At 43.7% G+C, this 21,483-nt stretch overlaps 1 protein-coding gene across 4 annotated transcripts in view; it reads right to left on the bottom strand.

Annotated features, from left to right (window-relative positions):
- LOC130415286 (retinoic acid receptor beta-like) overlaps nucleotides 1-21,483 on the bottom strand; it is a 130,716-nt gene that overhangs the window by 9,503 nt on the left and 99,730 nt on the right. For all 4 annotated transcript variants that reach the window (XM_056740863.1, XM_056740862.1, XM_056740864.1 and 1 more), the window contains 2 exons: nucleotides 20,127-20,268; nucleotides 4,288-4,448 (listed from right to left, as the gene is read on the bottom strand). In XM_056740863.1, coding sequence (XP_056596841.1) covers nucleotides 4,288-4,448; nucleotides 20,127-20,268 — 303 coding nt within the window. The remainder of the gene's footprint in view (nucleotides 1-4,287; nucleotides 4,449-20,126; nucleotides 20,269-21,483) is intronic.

The following is a 21,483-nucleotide window of genomic DNA, read 5'->3' as shown; positions in this document are numbered from 1 at the left end:
ATCTGACCAATCACATCAGACTAGACCATCAGACCAATCACATCAGACTAGACCATCTGACCAATCACATCAGACTAGACCATCTGACCAATCACATCAGACTAGACCATCTGACCAATCACATCAGACTAGACCATCTGAACAATCACATCAGACTAGACCATCTGACTAATCACATCAGACTAGACCATCTAACCATAACACTTTTAAAATCGGAACAGATTTAAAAAAAAAATAGACATTATACACTTGCAGACTTTTTGAACATTTGCAAAACAATACGTGATCAAAATCTGGAAAATCTGGGCAAAAGTCTTGTAGTGTGTTCCAGCAATAAGAAAGATGAATTGTGCAATGAATCATTTGAGAGTCAGTAAAGAATAACTGCAATTATTACAAAATAATCTTGTTTTAACACCTTCTATGGACATTTTCATTGGACACTCCATACCAACCAACCAAAGAAGGACCTTGAAAATCCGCAGTTATGTTCTTTTAAAAGAGAATATGATTTCTTTGTTTTGCTCAAATAAAAGAGATGCATAGAAGACGGCCCGCCCGCTGTCATCATGTTATACATGGCACTGAACTCTCTGATGTATTCTAGGACCAAACAAGAGAGATTGAAAAATGGCCTGATTTTAGTCAAGAACTGGATTCCATCAGTTCAGAGACACTCCACATAAAGCCCACGGTGAGTGAGTCCATATCATCATCTATCCTCTCTCACATCAGTGCGTTTAAAAGAGAAGCACATCACAATTCACATTAAATCACCGCCGGTGACATTGAGAGACTTCAGCCGTGATCCTCACCGCACGCAAACAACCGCAGGAGAATATTAAAGCGACTTGTCTTCTTCTTCTTCCCCGGGGCTTCTTTGATTTCTCATCCAATCTCAGTCAATTACACCATCGCCATAATTCAATAGAGACAAACAAGGAAGTGGCCGGGGATCTCTAATGTCATTTAGCAGCGTTTATCCTAACAAATCACACAACTCCTGACGTTAGACAATAAGCCGGAGAGAGAAGGTTACGCGCTCCGGCTCAGAATGACATCACCTGCCGTCTGTCTGCTAATATTCAGTTAGTTTATTCATTTTTAAAGCTCATGACCATCAGTCTCAATACCGCTCAACGTCTGAAGGATGGATTTGAATATTCAACAAATTTTCATTGAAGATCTCATGTGAGAGGAGAGTGTGTCGTGATTGTTCATTTACTGCTGTCAGCAAAACATTGCTGATGTAGATACAATATTTCAGAATGTGTCAATAATAGGAACAAAAGCATATTGTTTGGAAAAATGGGAAAAAGAGAACTGATGGTTAACTTGTTTTCTGCAGTGAATGTTTATAAATAAAAGCAGTTGTCCTCTTTTTGCCTTTACTTTCAGTCTCACAGAATTTTATATAAATATGTAGAAACTGTAAATTGGCCAATATATCGGTTATCGGCCAAAATGTACATATCGGTTTGTCCCTAATAAAAACATTGTCATTTGGAAACTAAACAAGACTCAGTTTTGATGAGCAGTTCTAGTCTGAACAATGAAATCTGTACAATACACATCAAGCCAAACACTGATGTCTGTAGTGTATTTGCATTCACAGCAATAATGTGAAATATATAGTAGATGTCTACAGAGCCCAGTGAGAAGACAGGATGTGACATCACTTCATCTGGTGTTCATCTCTCTCTGTGACTGATCACATGTGTTTGTCATTTCTGTGATGTAGTGGGTTATTTCTGAGGATTAAAAATCACTGAATCTCCCTAAAACAGAAATACTAACATGTCAATAAAAGTAGCTTGGATTGTTATATTCCTTTAGATTTGTTTTTTAGATGTGTGACACACATCACTTCACATGATCTACAGATGGACACTGACGCTGTTCAGCTTTTCATGTTCAAGATGTTTCTCTGTTTCTATTCTGCGTTAAGAGAGTTGCATACATTGCAGTAATGATGAAAATGTAAAGGAAAAAAGTGAATAGGGAAAAATATCTTAAGGTTTCACATGTAGCTGTGGGGTTAAAAAGCACACCACAAAGTAGAATCAAAATGTAGTAATTTAATAATCCACAAAGAAAAGGCACTGGAGATCACAGAAACTAACATTAACTACAACAGAAGCAATACCAGACAAAGTCTCCATTCAAAACACAGGGCTTCAGAAACAAGTGAGGAGCTAAATTACTAATAAAGACAAAAGATTATAAATGTCATATAAGGAGAAAATGTAATAAGAACAAAATGACATAGTGCTGACCTGCAATGTCTGTCAGGTGTGGAAATATGATTGCATTCTGACTTCTTTACTCTGTTGAACGGCTTCTCATGCTTAATCTGGTCAAATTGAAGCAGTTAAATCTATGTTGTAGTATTTCTGTGCTGGATTCTCTCAGTCTGGGTTCATACAGGTTTATGAAAGTTTATTTCCAAGTAACATGGATTCCCGTTTCGTAACTCAAAATAAGTAGTCTCTTATTGGACAATTCTCCTGGAAAAACATGCCTACAAATCATCCAGCGAGCAAAAGAGCACACCAACATGCGAGTGTGAGAGAAAAAGCACACCCACACGTCAACCCTTCAGCGTGAGAAAGAGCAGCACGCATCCACTACTTCACTCGGCAAGTTCAGAAGTTTATCTGTGTTTATTTGTACACTGCATTTGGGTGATGAATGTTATATAAACGCTGGATTTGGTTTAAACTGATATATGGAGCGGTCCCAGTGCTAAAAGATGCCGGACATGAACTGCACGAGGTAAACACATAAATCTGTGTTTTGTTGTCAGTCGGCGTTTACGTGTATAATGTAAACAACAGGAAGGGATTAATGTGATGATGTGTTGTGTGCTCGTGCTGTACTTATGTCCCACTTTCCCCACTAGTCCAACCTCCAGCAGCTCATGTTTTTCTGGAAATAATGGTAAATCTGTATCTCTCTTTTATAAATGTGATCAAATTAAATACTCTTTGAAGATACAACGTATGAAATACTACTGTATAATAACTCAAGAATAATATGAGATTGACAGAAACTGCCTATGATATCTCATATTTAAGATGACAAATGATAAAAAAATAAAAAAATAACACAATCCCCTGCTTCATTTGATTTCCCATCAGAGGTTTAATGCTGAAGCAGCTGGCACTGAATTCACTCCATATTTACACCCACTGATGGTTATCTCTGTATAGTGAAAAGACACACTGTCAATAACATCTCTCTTAATCTTCAGCAGCTGTCAATCACTCCGCACTTCTTTAAAACAAGTGAGAGATGAGTGATGACATGCTGAGATGCCACAGAATGAAACAGTGATGTTTTTTTTATGACTTCTGACCCAAAGACAGCGCTCAGACACAAGCTCGCATATACTGTAATACTGTTTAATGCACTTCAAACACTACCAGAAATGGACTCCAAACGCTTGAAGGTCAAAATGACAGTTTCAGTGCAGCTTCAAAGGACTTTAAACCACACCAGACCATGAATAAAGATCTTATCTAGAGAAACCATCTGTGATTTTCTAAAATGTATATGCTTTATAAACACAAATGCTCGCCTTGCTCTGTTCTACGATGCCCGTTCAGCTTGTAAACACTTACTCTGTACTTCTGCCTACGTCAAGGGTGACCTTTTCAACGTAATTATGTATTTTGTGAAGTCATGAACTCACATTGCAGAACAGAGCAAGGCAAGCATTTGTTTTTTTTTATATAAATGAGTCATGGTTTCACTAGATAAGATCTTTATTCATGGTCTGGTGTGGTTTAAAGTCCTTTGAAGCTTCACTGAAACTGTCATTGTCACCTTCAAGCGTTTGGATTTTTTTATATTTTGGTAAGCAATTTTACTCCATCCACTCTCAATCTCTCTCTCTCTCTCTCTCTCTCTCTCTCTCTCTCTCTCATTCTCTCTCACTCGGTCTCTCTCTCTCTCTCTCTCTCTCTCTCGCTTTCACTCGGTCTCTCTTTCTCTCTTCTTTGAATGAAGTATGATCATTTACTCGAAACCTCACACATACTAAACTATATTTGATCATCATCATCACTACTGCATTTCTGTAGAATGCAGCACAGAAGGTTCATCACCATCATTGTGCATTACATCATCATGACAGAAGTGAAGTGAGTTTCCATGTCATGCATTGATGTGGTGATCTGCGTGTGATGTTTTGAAACAGGTTAGTCTGAACTCAAGACAGAAGTGACAGAACCCATTGAATCTAGATCAAGATGAAATGATGCTAATGTGTGATGTGCGACTTACGGTGGTATATTTTCCCAGTTGGCAGAGAGAAGGAAACGTCTCCTGATGAGCTTTCCGTATCTTCTCAATGATCATCTCCAGCTCTGCCGTCAGTTCATAGCTCTCACACAAGTGCTGCTTAGGAATCTCCTTCTTTTTCTTATTTCGGTCATTGCGGACCGCTAGAAGAACAAACACAAGTCACTCGTGTCATCATTATGAGTCCAGAGAGAGAATTAAAACAAACTGGAAACATCTTATAGACAATCATAAAACTATGTTTTAGTAAGAACACAGTGTAGAAAAGAGAATACACCAGACGCACATGAGGTTGTGATGGTTTATAGAAAAGTACATTTGTATGTTTATTGGTTGAAGAGAGTAGTGGCTTTATACTTTAAATCAGCATCTGTCTATCTCCTGAAACACAGAGCTTTACAGTTGTGTCAGTATACCTGGGGTCTTATTTACAAAACCTCCTGTAGATTTCAGTCTTAACGCACAAACAAAAGGAAGATTTTTCGCCAGCGCCGGCACAAGACGTACGTGTATCTCCACCCAATCTCCTACCCGATATAACCATATACAGAGCTAACAACACCTAGATTCACTACACATAACCATCATCTACATGTGCATATTTACATTCACGTGATGTGACATATGGAAGATAAGTGCCAACAGACCGCTCCACCACCAGATCGCACAGTGTCCATAAGAATATCAAGGTGCGCAGTGTTGATCATCGTTTTTATATACATGAAGTATTTTTACAATAAAAGTTCTGCAATATAGTTAGAGAGGAATTATATTGCAGCTCACACTCCTCGCTGTCATGAAAACATTCAACACAACATGTCACAGGTGTTCAAAGCAGCACATGCACTAGAAATAGATCAATACTTTTTGTTGAACATTAAAGGTATTTGCACATACAGTTTGATATTTTTGTATGTGTTTTTTGGTATTTGGCGCTTGTTTTTACGGCGTCTCCGAATTGTCATACGCCTTTTAAAATGCTTTGAACCCAGTCCGAATTTTTTATGAAAATGTGGCTGACACAACGTGAGGTCCTATTTATTTTTTTACTTGTGAGTTAGGGAAAATTTCGGACTCAATGTGCAATGGGCTTTAGATGTCATTTGAGTGCTGAATGCCACCTTTCCCACAATCACATTTTTCAACCTTTAGTTGTGTGTAATGTTGCTGTTAGAGCATATATAATACCTGCAAAATGATAAAGCTCAAAGTTCACTGCCAAGTGAGATATTATCTGTGTTCAGGAAGACGTGACGAGAGCTGTGAGGCGGGGCCGGTGGCTTGATTGATAGTTTGAATCAGCTGTGCGCACACCGGTCCCGCATATCTCACGGAGGAGATTGGGAGCATAAGAGGACGAGCGACGGGACTGCTGATGAGAGAGGACCGGGCCTGGATTTTAGTTATGGTTTGTGTGTGTCCCCGGCAGTCGTCCGCGAGGGGCTGCCAGGTCTATATTATTCAATTGTTTTATTAAATGTTTAAATGTTTGCCGGTTCTCGTCTCCTTCCTTTTAATTGAACCTTATTACACAATCTTTAACAGAATTCACTTTTAAAGGACTACAGAGAATGGCTGGATCGGACTACAGCCCTCTACTTCCCGGGTACATGATGTCACTATTCTGAGTGCTTTTAATAACCTCCGCCCAAAGGAATACGGCAAACAATGAGAAGTGAAAGAGTAGTGTTTGGTTATCAGAGATTGTAAACATTTGACTGAGCTACACGCTAAACTACTTTCACTTTCATCACAGTCCTACAGCTGGCCATAAGAATTCAGCGACACACATTTTAAGAAAACCAGCGCTCAAAAAACAGATTCATGACTTTATCATCGGCTGTGAAAGCTGTTCTGTGTAATAAACCTCTAAAACACTTCTATGAAACTTCTTTTGCAGTCCTGCTTGAGTCTCCTGATCAATCTGTTTGTTATATTATCAAACTCGGGTCCAATATAAAAAAGCAAAACTAACGCTTCTGTTATTTGTGATAATATAACTTGGTCAGGTGTCATTTCCCATAGTTGTAACAAAAATGTGCAATCTCTAACAAAGATTGACGTTTGCAGACCTCTGTTACACTTCGATGGATCCGCATGTGTTTAACTCGAGAAGTTGGCGCCATTGTTATTGTTTATTGCTAAAAGCCAAAGTTTATGAAAACACGTGTACTGAGAGGGGCACCAACCAATCACAACAGCTTGAGAAACAGAAGCTCCCTGATATGGGATGGGTGGGACATCTTCACACATTCTAAGCGGGGAACCAATCACGACAGACCTGGTCAGCTTTACCAATCAGGGTGTTTCTGAAGGAGGGATTTTATATAGACCGGAAAAAATCCAGTCGTTTAGTGAGAAGAGAGACAGCAGTGAACAATAGACTTGAAATATGTGAAATATAAAGCGTTTTTTTTAAATACGAAACATGAACATCCATTGTTAAACACACAAAAACATCATCAAAGCCTCTAAAACAGCAAAACACTGGCTCCTTTAACTTCTAAAATACAGGTGGAATATTTCATCAAATACACTGTAAGAAATATATTGTGAAAATTAAAGTAATTTACTGGCAGCCATTGACAAGTAATACACTGTATTTAAAAATACATTAAGTTACTTGTCAATGGTTGCCAGTTAGTAACTGTGATTGTTTTTTACATTAAGTTACTTGTCAATGGCTGTCAGTTAGTTACTGTGTTTTTTTACAGATAATGTAGATGATTTGGAAACAGCCCCTAAAAATATAATTATTTACGTGGTTTTAGTTTACTTCATTTCTTAGGATTATTGCTTAAAAGTGAACCTAGAGCCAAAACGGAAATGAATCAAAGATCACTTAGTCTGGTTTGGTATCTTTACCGTTTCTGACTGTAAGAATAATACTATGAAGAAAAAAAACACAGTACAAATTCAATGGAGTTCCAGCACTTTATGCTTGGACTTATTCAAGTGGATCACACTGTTTGACAAATACTTTGTCTCTATTTTATCGTAAAACACAATTTGAAAACATTTCCTAAACAAACAACAAAATGCTAAAATATAATAAAGAAACATAATAATAATTCACAGCTGAACGGCTTGTTCCACATGATGATTTCTGAAAAACAAATAATAAATAGTAAATTATAAAATATACATTTAAAAAATATTTAGATGAAATAAATATTGACCTCAATCTAGTTATTTTGCCAGTCAAACTCTGTGAAGTCCCTGATAAAGGAAATGACACGTGGGTTCATGTATGACCTCTTTCTGTATACTGACTTTGAAACTTGGCACTAGTCTTGCTGGACTCTGGATTAATCCTGACAAGGAACCTGTCAGAAATGCAGCAGGACATTCTGCATGTTCACACTGAAATCTGATGTTTGCAAGATTTCTGTGAATTTTAATATGCAGATAAATAAATGGAGAAATCGAAGCTGCATTGAACTCAGACTCTTTACACGTATAAACCACGATGACACCCTAACGTTAAAACTTCCACCTGCACTGTCAACGATTTACTACTTTTTTGTTACTGTTATGAAGTGACAAAGTTTAGTCCAAAGAAAACGTAAGAAACTTACCGCTACTACGCAATCTGTGCAGCTACACTCCAATCACAGGCTGCTTGCAGGTCGGAATACTTGGTCGCGTCAAAAGGTGCTGCGGCGCCAAAGAGTATAGATACCAAGAGGCAAAACTCTACTGTTTTTGGGAAACAGTGCGGCCGCCATTTTGGGGTAAAAATTATTTTTAACTTAAATGGTTTCTGGCGAGCTTATGTTTTTGTCATCATGTATTATCATCATACAGGTTGGATTTCAGCTTCAATGTTTTACAAAGCAGCTCATATTGCTATCGAGAAAGAAAAAAAGATGAGTCACTTTCACCCCGAAACGGCGGAAATCACAGGGCGCTGGTGTTGCAATGGAACATTGTATTGAGTTTTGGCTCTTGGTATATATAGTCTTTGGCCGTCCGTGACAGCAGCGCTGCACCCGGACGGCGTGTGACATCAAAGTACTGCGAGAGTGATTGTAATATTTACGGAACAAGCTGCACTCAGATTCCCGTCACAGTATTTGGATGTAATTTCTGTGATCGGATTTGCGCAGCGCTGCATGACGTTTAAGTCATTACTGGGGAGTTAGAAACAGGTGAGTTTGATCAGGGTCAAGGCTGCAGGAAGTTGACGTCGCGGGCAACTGAGTTTAGAACCACCACTAGTCTACATCATAATCCTGTGTCAATGACATGCATTTCTGCTGCTTGTAAACGAAACCTCATCACAAATCAATAAATTATTTATTTCAGAAACATCTATTTTCACAAAAATATTAAAATATCAATTCACAGAAGATTATAAAACAGTTCAATGTTTAAAGTCTAGTTATGCTAGACTCAAAAGAGAAAAAAACTATTAAAAGCTTGTGCAAGACATTTGTATCCTTTCAATAATGATCATACTTAGTTTGGGATTATGTCCCATTTCAGAGGTGCCCTGAATATCACACAAAAGTTTCTCAATTCCAAGATTAACTGTAATACCTGTGAACTGGGAAAATATTTATTTTAATTATTTAAACCCTTTATAATAAAGAACTCTGAACATTCATGCTTGATTGTTGTGATTTACCACAGGCCAGTGTTGGTTACCTTAACAAATTCGTTTTTTCTAAGCACTTTCCTCTAATGTGATATTCACAATATTTGATCAGTATTGTAATTTCTCACTGAATATACAGTGATTCACTGTGACCCCTAAAACAGTCATTTCCAGTGCATGAACACAGTGAATTACTGTAGATTTCACATGTTTTTTTTACAGTGTATGTATATGAAAGTGAAAACATTTTAAAATCATTCTGTTTATATGACTGCTCCACTTACAGCAGTAAAAGAGTGTGAATGATGCACACTTTTAAAGGCCATGTTTATTTTGTATAGTTCTCAATGTGTGTGTAAAATTGCGTGCGCACATTTCTGTCTGTTTTGTGTGTATGCAACGTTTATAAATGAGACCCCTGATACATATAACCTCTTTTCATGATCAAATGAGTTTATTTTCAGTTAAAAATATACATACACATGTGAACTGTGATGGTAGAGGATCTGACACCCAAGAAACCAAACTGTTCAGGTCGTCCGATCCATAACCCAAACATGACAACTTTGATCCACCGTAGTCTCATAATAATAATACACAATCGCCCATCTATTGAAACTTACTAAAAGTGTTTCATTATGCATAAAAAGCCAGTAGTTGGCAAGTGACTTTGTACAGAACACTCCACACCTCACGCATGTCTATAGACTGAACACATGTGTGTATGACACCACTGGTTTACATCACATTATTCAACAAGGCTCATTAAGAGTATTACTTTCAAGGACTTACACTTACACCTGTGTGTTGTTGTTGACACATGTTGTTGTATGAAAACATTGTTACGTAAACACATTCTTATGACACTGGTGGCAGATCAAAAACAGCAGATCAATGGCTGGAAGTTACAGCGTCAATAAAGAGAACAACACACTTTGGGTGTTTTCGTTTGCAGATGCTAGCTAGTTTGTGGTTTTGTTTTCTTCAGGTGATGTGGATTGTTTACATTTTTGATTAGTATTTGGTTAGGAAATGCTATTCTTCTGTCACGTCTGTGTATAGCTTCTATCCTCTGTGTGAACATGGAGGACCGTGATGGAAATAAGCCAATGGCTTTATTATGTTTTTATCCTGGATGTGTATGGGATACTTGTTTTATTTTGTAAAGTTTGTAATTCTGTCAAAAAAATGTCAATTCTTATTGAAAGGTACACCTACATGGAACCTCTGGCTGATGAAACAGCATCTGCAGACGCGTGAGTGGATGAAGCCCACACTGGAGCGGACATTATTAACACAGGACAGGCTGCTGAACGTCATTAAAGAGAGAACACCTGGTGTTGTGGAGGAACGCCACGTTTCATTACAGTCTAGGAGGAGTTCATCTTTGAAACATTTCTCTGCAGGAGACCTCAGATCATACATCCCGAACAAGAGACCTCCCCAAACCAACCTCATGAAACAAACTCGGCCCTCTGTTGTTGTTATTACACCCCCCCACACACCGGAGACTCATCAAGATTCTCTGTCCTAGTTAAAACTCCACTTCTATATAACCACAGAAGAACACATTACACATTCATTTCTAAAACACTCACACAATTAAGATCAATTTCTCAAGTAAGTATAATGTTCAGAAGTCAGGAGAGAGGACAGTGTTGGATGAATGTCTCATAGTTCTGTCAACATACAGCGAGTCATAACCACACAGACACGGCTTGAGAATAATAGATGAATATTCCCTTCACACCTCCAGCTGTGTAAAGTTCAAACCCTGTGATAATTCACTACATCCCATACTAATCAGGCGCACTGACAGATGTGAAAATAAAGCTTGAAATCGATTGTTTGTGCTACAAACTCAAACTATGAATGAAAACATGATGAAGAGTTCATGACAGTGTGTTATTTGAAGCGGAGGTATTATGTGACGGAAGTTCAGCTGTGTTTGTTTTTCAGTGATGGATTTTATATATGCTGGATATAACGCTGGATTTGTAGATGATTTGAAACTGATAGATGGAGCCGTCCCAGTGCGAAAACATGGCGAACATGAACTGCACGAGGTAAGTCAAACTAAGTCATACGTCTGTGTATTGTTGGCAGTCAGCGTGTAGGTGTATAATGTAAACAACAGGAAGGGATTAATGCGATGATGTGTTTTGTGCTCGTGCTGTAGTTCCTTCCCCCCGCACGCCTTCAGAAGGTTGACTGTTTACAGAAATAATGGTACAGCTGTATCTCTCTTTTATAAATGTGATCAAACTAAATACTCTTCGAAGATATGACATATGAAATACTACTGTATAGGCACTTGTAGTGGAGTACCGGGGCGAGACCGTGGTTCAAGACCGGTGAGTAATTGTTAATGAGCGCCAGCTGTGCTCGCACCGGTCTCGAATCACGTAGGAGATTGGGAGCATATAAAAGGAACGAGCAAAGAGAGAGGACCGGGCCCGAACATGTTTGTATTTTTATTTATGTTTTGTTCGCCAGCGGTCGTCCGTGAGGGGCTGCTGGCTGTTATTAATTTAGTAAATGTTTAAAGGTCTTCTGGTTCCCGTCTCCTTCCTTCCCTACTTTGAATCTCTCTACAGCACTCAAGATTAATATGAGATTGAAAGAAACTGGGTGTGATATCTCATCTTTAAAGTCCAAGTAAAATGAGAAATTACAATTCCTAATTTGTCATGGAATATTGCAGTGTTTATTATAAATAAGATAAGATATGATCAGTGAGGATCATTTTCTTTTTTTAAATCCATATTCAATCTGAACATGCACATCTGCCCTTAAGGGCTGTCCAGCTCAGAAATGGGTCAGAATATGGAAGTAAAAACGATCGCAATTTCAGGTTCACGGGGACGTTAAGGATGAATGTTTGTGTTTTTTTACAACTTCAACATTATTGGATGAATATTTTTATTTAAAAAAATCTTGTTTGTGTTTGAAGAAATAAAGTCATATAGATATGACTGAGTAAATTAGGAGAGATTTTTTTGTATATTTAGGTGAATTATTCCTTTAAAGAGTTACTATTACAATGTCCTTAAAATGACCTTCATGCAGTGTGTTGCTGTGTGTGAATGTGAGCAGTTTGTGGAGTTGTAAAGCCCAAAGGGAACAAATAACAAAGTTATTGGCTTGAGAGAAATGGAGTCGACTCTAGACGACTCATTCGTGTGATTCAATTTCAGTTCAGGGTCGGACTGTGTCACTCGGTGTAATGACCGCCTACGTTCCATTTACGACAGCGTACACAGTAGCCCAATCAAAGCAGAATAGACCATCTGACCAATCAGATCAGAGTAGGCTGACAGAAGGAGGGGATGAATCGCCGAAACGAATCATTTGAGAAGTGAGGTAATAAAAACGGCCTATTATTAGAAAATGAATGTGTATTTACATCTTCTACGTATGTTAACCTGTTGTTGTAGCACCACAGTAGTACAGCACAGCACAAATCACATGTCACTGCACACAGCTCACATACAGTCAAGTAAAGGACAGATAAACACCATATCTCTCTTGTGTTGTGTTGTTTTGAAGAAGCACATCTTCTCTTGTGTTCAATGGAGTGTGAAGTCAACCTGATACAATCAAACAATAATGCCTGAAATACAAAAGCTTCAGACGACTGTAAACGTCTGTGTACTGAAGCTAAAGCAATGATGTGTTACACACCCACTCATACGCACACGCACGCACACGCACACGCACACACACACACACACACACACACACAACAGTGCTTCATTTCAAGAGCCATTCCTGAGAAACCATAGAGAGTTACATCGTTGTTACTCATGCTTTACATTGATACTGTATGTTAATGCAGATGTCTGCCATCGTTCAGGTGTTGCTTTGTGTTCCCTTTCGAGAGCGGTCACTTCGACATTGCGGAGACCGCATATGAAACTCCTCCTCTTTTTCACTTTTCCTGAAATCTTATAGGATAACGCCAGTAAAAAAACTGGCCAATTGTCGCAAGAATGCAACCGTATGCAAATACTGACGAATCCAGACAGTATAAATACAGTGCATGTGACGACAATCCCCAGAATCTTCTTTTTCACGCTGCCATCGTTGAAGACGCAACTGGATATTTTTCACCGCATCCGATGGCTTCATACTGTCGTCTTTGCGCGGGTCCCATTGACCCGCAGGATACGCACGAGCACTGCATTGCCTGCCTGGGCCTGGCTCATGCGGAGGCTGCATTCTGCGAGTCCGATTGCGCGCACTGTGCGGACCTGCCGGCGCGTGTCTTGAGAACTCGCAGGAACATCGCTCGTGGAAATATAGGGTCAAGGCTCACTGCCACCAACGAGTCGCTGGTGAGTCTACCCGCTCCAAGGGGGAGCGGCGACGACACGGCTCCGGGCCGCTGTCCTCTGCCGTCACCCCATTCCCCAGTCCTCTACGCCGACGAGAGTCTTCGTCCCCCGCCTTCCGTCTTGGGCGCCGTTTCCTTCGGCGCTGAGGAGGACGACGACTCCATGTCCATCTCGGCTTCAGACAAGGACTGGGCAGGGTCGGAGCGGGATCGCCCCGACCTAGAGAGCACCCCGGACCTCCACGAGGAGTTCATGAGGGTCCTCGAGAAGGCCGTCAGCGAGCTCGACATCACCTGGAGTTCACCTGAGGAGCCGGCAAAAAGTAAGCTCGACTCGTGGTACCTTCAGGCGGGCCGCCGTCAGGCCACATCAAAGAGGAGTGCGCCATTCTTTCCAGATGTCCACGAGCACGTGGTGAAATCGTGGTCTGCTCCTCAGTCGGCGCGCGTTCACGCCGCTACGCAATCCATGTTCGCCCACGTGGTCGGAGCGGAGGCCCACGGTTACGTGCGCATGCCACCCGTCGAGGAGACCCTCGCCGCTCATTTGTGCCCTTCTACCACCTCGCTGGGCTCGGACCCAGGCCTGCCGTCGAAGCCGTGCAGGTTTACCGCTCATCTCGCCGGTAAGGCTTACGCATCCGCCGGAGAAGCCGCTTCCGCTTTGCACGCAATGGCGGTGCTGCAGGTGTTCCAGGCTAAGATCCTTCAGTCGCTGGATAGCGGCAGCCTGGAGGCGGACGCCACGAGGGATCTGAGGGCAGCGACCGACTTCGCTCTGATGGCAACGAAGCGGACCGCACAAGCTATCGGCCGATCCATGGGGTTCATGGTCGTCCTACACCGTCATCTCTGGCTTACGTTGGCGGACCTGAAAGACGCTGACCGTAAGTCTCTCCTCAACGCCCCGATCACTCCCTCCGGCCTCTTTGGTGACGTCGTGGAGTCGGTGGTGGAGCGCTTCGGGGAGACGCAAAAGCGCGCCAAGGCCATGAGTCACGTGCTCCCGCGACGCTCTTATCAACCGTCTCCTAGAGCCCGTTCTTCATCCGCGTCGCACTCCGCGCAGAGGCCGACCAAACAGCACGCTGCTTCCGCCCAGGCTTCTCGAGGTCGTGAGCCGGATGCACGGCCTAAACAATGGTCGGGCCCGCCTAAGAAGAGGTACGGGCCGAAGGGAGGACCGCAGAGAGGACCGCCGCGCCACGACGGCGGAGCGTCATCGTCTGCCAAGCCGTCATCCTGACGGACCTATAAAGAGGAGGAGAGAGTTTGTGAGCGTTCCGGTGGCCCCCAAACGCCGCTGTTTGCATCAGTTTTCCCCCGCGGTTGCGGGCGAACATTGCAATGTTGTAAATGTCTGTGTAAATGCAATAAAAACACATACCTGTTCACAAAAAGAGCTCTTTCCCCCTCACACGACCAATGCTGCGTTCCTTGCCCTGCCACGGTGCAGCGCGAAGCCGCAGTTAATCCCGACTATAACCAGCCTTCCCTCGTCCACGGTCTTTCCCGTGGGCGAGAGACGGCTGGAGTCTCACGCACGGGCTATTTCCCCGCCAGTGCAATTAGCCTCGCTGCACCAGCGTGCTTCCCTAAACGGTCCGCTGACGGTAACGCCCGAAGAGATTCGGCCATTATGTCTGTTTCTGGACGCGTGGAAGGCCATTCCGGACATTTCTCATTGGCTACTAAATGTGATAGAACACGGGTACACCCTGCAGTTCAGACGAAGACCTCCCCGCTTCAGCGGTGTGGTTCCGTCGCTTACGTCAGCGCAAAATGCGCCTGTGTTGAGGCAGCAAATCGGCAGCCTGCTCGCGAAAGGAGCGATCGAGCGTGTCCCTCCGAACGAGCGAGAAAGCGGGTTTTACAGCCGGTACTTTGTAGTGCCCAAGAGAGATGGTGGTCTGCGTCCGATTCTGGACTTGAGACCCGTCAACCGAGCCCTTCACAAGCGAGCGTTCAGAATGACAACTCTAAAACAGATCCTGGCACAAGTGCGTCCCGGGGACTGGTTTGCATCCGTGGATCTGAAGGATGCGTACTTTCATGTTCAGATAGCCAAGCGCCACCGAAAGTTTCTGCGATTCGCTTTCGCGGGTTCAGCGTACCAATTTGCCGTACTCCCGTTCGGACTGGCATTAGCACCGCGCACATTCTCGAAGTGCGTGGACGCGGCGCTTTCCCCTCTCAGAGCGAGCGGTATGCGCATTCTGAATTATCTGGACGACTGGTTAATTTTAGCCCACTCACGGGAGGCGCTATCCGGTCATACGCAAATGCTGCTTCGTCACTTGACATCCCTGGGGCTACGCGTGAACATGCAGAAAAGCAAGCTCACTCCGAGTCAGTCAATAACGTATCTGGGGGTATGTTTCGACTCAGTGGAGATGCGCGCTCGCCTCTCTCAAGAGCGGACGGAGTCCATCTCTTCAGCTCTACATCTGCTCAGGCCGGGTCGGTCTGTTCCACTGAGGGAGTTTCAGAGGCTTTTGGGTCTCATGGCGTCAGCCTCGGCGGTCTGCCACCTGGGTCTTCTGCACATGCGACCGCTACAGTTTTGGCTGAAGGCTCGGGTTCCATGGAGAGCATGGTCCTCGGGTCGAGTGCGAGTCCCGGTTACACTCAGTTGCCTCAGTGCCCTGAGCCCATGGCGCGACCCAAGCATGTTCAGTCGGGGAGTTCCCCTGGGGCTGGTTACGAGACGCATAGTCGTTACGACGGATGCGTCGTCCTCGGGATGGGGTGCAGTGTGCGAGGGCATGCCGGCATCCGGCCTTTGGACACAGTCACAGAGAAAATGGCATATAAATTGCTTGGAGCTGATGGCGGTGTCTCTAGCTCTCCATACTTTCCAGTCAAGACTGGAGAAGAAACATGTCCTGATTCGCACCGACAACATGTCCGTGGTTTCGTACATAAATCGCCAGGGAGGAGTCCGCTCAGGAACTCTTTTCAAACAGGCTGCGAGTCTCCTACTGTGGGCAGATCGGCATCTACTCTCTGTCAGGGCAGCGCATATCCCCGGTCGTCTGAACTGCGGAGCGGACATGCTTTCGAGGGAGGGTCTTCCGCACGGAGAATGGAGGCTTCATCCAGACTCAGTGCGGTCAATTTGGGAGCGCTTTGGGACGGCGGAAGTGGATTTATTCGCGACGAGCGAGAACGCGCACTGCCCGCTGTATTTCTCGCTGACCCATTCCCCCATGGGGAACGACGCTCTGACGGTGCGATGGCCGAACGTTCAGCTTTACGCGTTTCCTCCGGTGAAGATTTTGCCCCTGGTGCTGTGCAAAATCAGAGAGGAGACGGCGACGGTGATCCTCGTCGCTCCGTTTTGGCCGAATCAACCGTGGTTTCCGGACCTAAGCGAATTGTTAACGGCACCGCCGTGGCGGATTCCCCTCAGGAGAGACCTGTTGTCCCAAGCGAACGGCACGATATTTCACCCCAGCCCGCAGCTGTGGAGTCTTCATGCCTGGCCTCTTCGGGGGTTTTAAATGCACTTCCTCAGCGTGTACTTGACACTATTTCGGAGTGTCGAGCGCCTTCCACCAGGCGTTTATACGCTCTCAAATGGGGGGTGTTTGTTAAATGGTGCAGTAGTAACAATATCGACCCGATGTCCTGCCCCGTGTCTGATATTTTATGCTTCCTGCAGCACAGGCTGGACAGCGGCGGACTCCCGTCAACACTGAAGGTTTATGTGGCTGCTATCGCCTCGTTTCGTTCCCCGGTTGATGGGCAATCCATTGGAAGGCACATGCTGGTAGTCAGATTCCTCAGAGGAGCGAGGAGACTTTTTCCACCGCGATCCCCTTCGGTGCCGCCTTGGGACTTAGCGCTGGTGTTGAAGGCTCTCTCCTTTCCCCCATTCGAGCCTCTGGACGCGGCTTCCCTAAGAGAGCTCACTCTAAAAACCGTTCTCCTTCTTGCCCTTGCTTCGGCTAAGCGCATAGGGGATTTACAAGCGCTCTCAGTCGGCGCTGATTTCATTCGTTTTGGAACCGGCGACTGCAATGTCACTCTCCGGCCGAAATCGGGTTATGTGCCAAAGTCTATGTCTACCCCATTTAGAGCACAGGTCATTTCTTTGCCCGCTTTGTTTTCCGAGTCGTCAGACTCGCAGAATGCAAACGCTCCGAGAGCGGTCTGCCCGGTAAGGGTTTTGCGGGCTTACATTGATCGCACGGCCGGTTTTCGGCAGTCTGAACAGCTCTTCGTCTGCTATGGTGGGGGAACTAAAGGTCGGGCTGTATCAAAGCAGAGGCTCTCTCACTGGGTGGTGGACGCTATTACCTTAGCGTATGAGAGTCAGGGACAGAACTGCCCATTCGGTATCAGAGCTCATTCGACTAGGGCTATCGCCTCTTCGTGGGCTTGGTCTAGGGGCACATCTATTCAGGACATATGCTGTGCGGCTGGCTGGTCTTCGCAGAACACTTTCGCCAGGTTCTACAGATTGGACGTGTCCTCTTTGTCGTCTCAAGTCCTCTCGGTGAGTGCTGATGACTCTTTATCTTCTACTTTATAATCGCTTATGCTACACAGTGGTTGCCGCGTTGCTGTTTATGCTGTGCTTGGTGTACTTTTATATCTCTGTTATATCCGCCCGGGATACCGTGCTGGCTCTTACTGTTGTGGTGTCTGCCCTGTTTCAGCGCAGCCCCCTGCATTGGTTGGGTTTGGATATGCAAATTTGGCAGGAGCCCGATATAGCAGTTCATTGGCCGGTTCAGTGATTTAGCAGTTTATTGGCCGATTTAAGCCAATCAGCTGTTGACGCTTAGCGACCTCGTGAATGGTTAAAATAGTATGCTTCCCATGCTTGTGTGTTTTAACCCAGTTTTTCTGGCTGATTTTGCAAGCTCTCACGGCGGGATTGTACTACCGTTCCATATGCGGTCTCCGCAATGTCGAAGTGACCGCTCTCGAAAGGGAACGTCTCCGGTTACTTTCGTAACCTCGGTTCCCTGAGAAGCGGGAACGAGACATTGCGGAGAACGCCGTGTTCGCCGCTTATCACCGTGCAGGCGTTCTCTCGTAGATTCTGAGGATTGTCGTCACATGCACTGTATTTATACTGTCTGGATTCGTCAGTATTTGCATACGGTTGCATTCTTGCGACAATTGGCCAGTTTTTTTACTGGCGTTATCCTATAAGATTTCAGGAAAAGTGAAAAAGAGGAGGAGTTTCATATGCGGTCTCCGCAATGTCTCGTTCCCGCTTCTCAGGGAACCGAGGTTACGAAAGTAACCGGAGACGTTTTCAGACGTGTTAAGTGCAGATTCACACGCTTGCTCTCGGCTTTGACTCTTCTCATGTGTTCGATGATTCACATACATAGAAACAGACACTAATGAGGCATCTGTGTGTATCGTTCACCTTTTTCCACAGAGTTGTTTAATAAGCATACAAAGATACACAACTCACATTTAAAATATCATCTCTTACTGTAATGTGTACTAACCCCAGAGGACACTTTAACTGCTGAACATTTTATTTTCACAGCTGTATGGACCTCCAGTACAGAGATATGAATGATCATGACACATTCTAAACTACACTGTGTAACAAATCTCAATAAAAGGGAAGGAAGGAGGCGGGAACCGGCAGACATTAAACATTTATTAACAGAAATAAAAACAGCCGGCGGCCCCTCACGGACGACCGCCGGCGAAATAACATAAACATAAATACAAACACAAGTTCGGGCCCGGTCCTCTCTCTTCGACGGTCCGGTCGCTCGTTCCTTTTATGCTCCCATCTCCTACGTGATTCGAGGCCGGTGTGCGCACAGCTGGCGCTAATTCACAATTACTCACCGGACTCGAACCACGGTCTCGCCCCGCCTACTCTACTACATACTGTATGTGAATCATGAATAAAATGTACTAGGGTCCTGTTTTCAGCATGTAAGCTCATGGTCTAAAGCGCAGGGCACTCAGAGTGTCCGAATCCACTTTTGCTATTTTAACGAAGGGAAAACGGTCGCCGTGCCCGGCGCATGGTCTGAACAACTTGTCCAGATTCTATAAATGAATTTGTGTGCGTATGAGTGTATGTGATTGTGCGCATGTGTGAGTATGTGTGAGTGTGTGCATTTGTATGTAAGTTCATGGGTGTGTTTGAGTATGTGTGAGTGTGTGTGAATGTGTGTGTGTGTGTTTGTGAGTGCTTGCGTGCCATGTTTGTGCGTGTGCATGCCTGAGTGTGTTTGAGTATGTGTGAGCTTGTGTTGTTGTGTGTGTGTGTGTTTGTGTGTGTGTGCTTGCCTGCCATGTTTGTGCGTGAGTGTGTTTGAGTATATGTGAGCGTTTGTGATTGTGTGTGTGTGCGTTTGTGTGCGTGTGCTTGCCTGCCAAGTTTGTGCGTGTGCGTGAGTGTTTTTGAGTATATGTGAGCGTTCGTGATTGTGTGTGTGCTTGCCGTTGTGTGTGTATGCATGTAAGCGACTAATTGTGCGAGAGTGTGTTTGAGGTGTGTGAGTGTGTTTGAGTATGTGTGAGTGATTGTGTGTGTGTGTGCGTTTGTGTGTGTGCGTGCATGCCATGTTTGTGCGTGCGTGTGTTTGAGTATGTATGAGTTTGTGGGATTCTGTGTGTGTGCGTTTGTGTGTGTGTGCGTGTGCGTGTGCATGTTTGTGCGTGCGTGTGTTTGAGTATGTATGAGTGTGTGGGATTCTGTGTGTAAGTGCGTTTGTGTGTGTGTATGTGTGCGTGTGCATGTTTGTGTGTATGTGTGCATGTTTGTGTGCGGCACTGTGCGCGCGTATGTTTGTGAGGTTGCGTGTGTGTTTGAGTGTGAGTGTGTGTGCCTGCGTGATAGTGTGTGTGTTTTTGAGTGTTTGTGTGTGTGTGTGTGAAGATGGTAAGACTCACACTCTTTGGACATTCCCACAGTAAAGCACCTCTGCAGGCGACAGTATTGACAGCGGTTCCTCGTCACCTTGTTGATAATGCAGTTCTTGTCTCTGTGACATGTGTACACCATGTTCTTCTGGATGCTTCTGCGGAAGAACCCCTGAGGAGAGACACAAGAGTGAATAGTGTAACATAAAAATCATGTCCGTCACATATACGGTCTGATCTGATCTGATTCACACATTACACATACTTAACGTGTGAGAATAAGAAGCCCACATGCATAATTAGACATGTGATAACATTCAGAAATAACTCACATGACCTAATTAACATGACTAATTAAAGCTCTGAGGATTTGATGAATAAATTACATTGACACAATAAAAGAATGAACTTGAGGGTGAAAGCAGGAAATATCTTTTAGTTTTGTTTTTGATCCACAGTTATGAAGTAACAACGATCAGTCATGAGTGTGTGTGAGTGAGTGTGTGTGTGTGTGTGCGTTTAGAATACATACTGTGACTCACATCACTCACTCGCTGCACTACTACACATGACATCATCATCATCATCATCATCATCATCATCAGTCAGCTAATAGAGGCTGTTATTGATGATGTCAGCTCAGAGCAGATGAATGACATGATCGTTTATTTCCTGTGATGTTCAGATGGTGTGCTGCATTCAGAACTGTGTGTTGACTGTACACCCATGTGGTCAAATCACTTCAACTCTAACCTTCTTAACTAAAGAAGATGTGCCCTGACAGGTTGTGCATGTGGGGTCATCAGATTTTTTATCAAATATGTATACTTAAACGCCAAGAGAACAGATTTCAAACCAACATTCACCAGTCCATATACCCAGTCTGGAAGGACTTAGACAAAAGACTTGATACGAGCTAGAGCTCCCAGTAACCGGTAAGGTTGAAAAATCAAAGCTCCAGGACTCGGTGGTCGGAAGACCAGGCTCCGGCCAGTCACCTTCAGCCGACCGTATATCTGCAGCGAGTCAACGCGGGTTAGTAAATCATGGGTTTCGCCAAAAAAATGATTCTCAAGAGTGGATCAGTACCAACTGTTTGTGATCAAGCTTCATCTCCGGAAGAAGTAAGTAATACACATCATTTTAAAATCGCCTTTCTTAAATAATGTGCTTACATGTTCACGGCTAATCCTGAGACATGATCCAAAGACAGGTGTTGTGTCGTAAGGTTAGCGCATCGCGCCCATTGGTTCAGAAGACTTGTGACCGACATCATTACAGTAAATCTTATTCATTACAACGAAAGAAAGTTATAACAGTGTCTTTCTCAGTCAGCATATGTTGATCTATCTATGTTTTTGTCTTTTCCATTTAATTTGTATTAATG

This window comes from Triplophysa dalaica, chromosome 25 (assembly GCF_015846415.1).
Source record: "Triplophysa dalaica isolate WHDGS20190420 chromosome 25, ASM1584641v1, whole genome shotgun sequence".
Classification (NCBI taxonomy): Eukaryota; Metazoa; Chordata; class Actinopteri; order Cypriniformes; family Nemacheilidae; genus Triplophysa; species Triplophysa dalaica.
The sequence above is the reverse complement of the archived record's forward strand: the minus strand, read 5'-3'. Positions and strand labels throughout refer to the sequence as shown.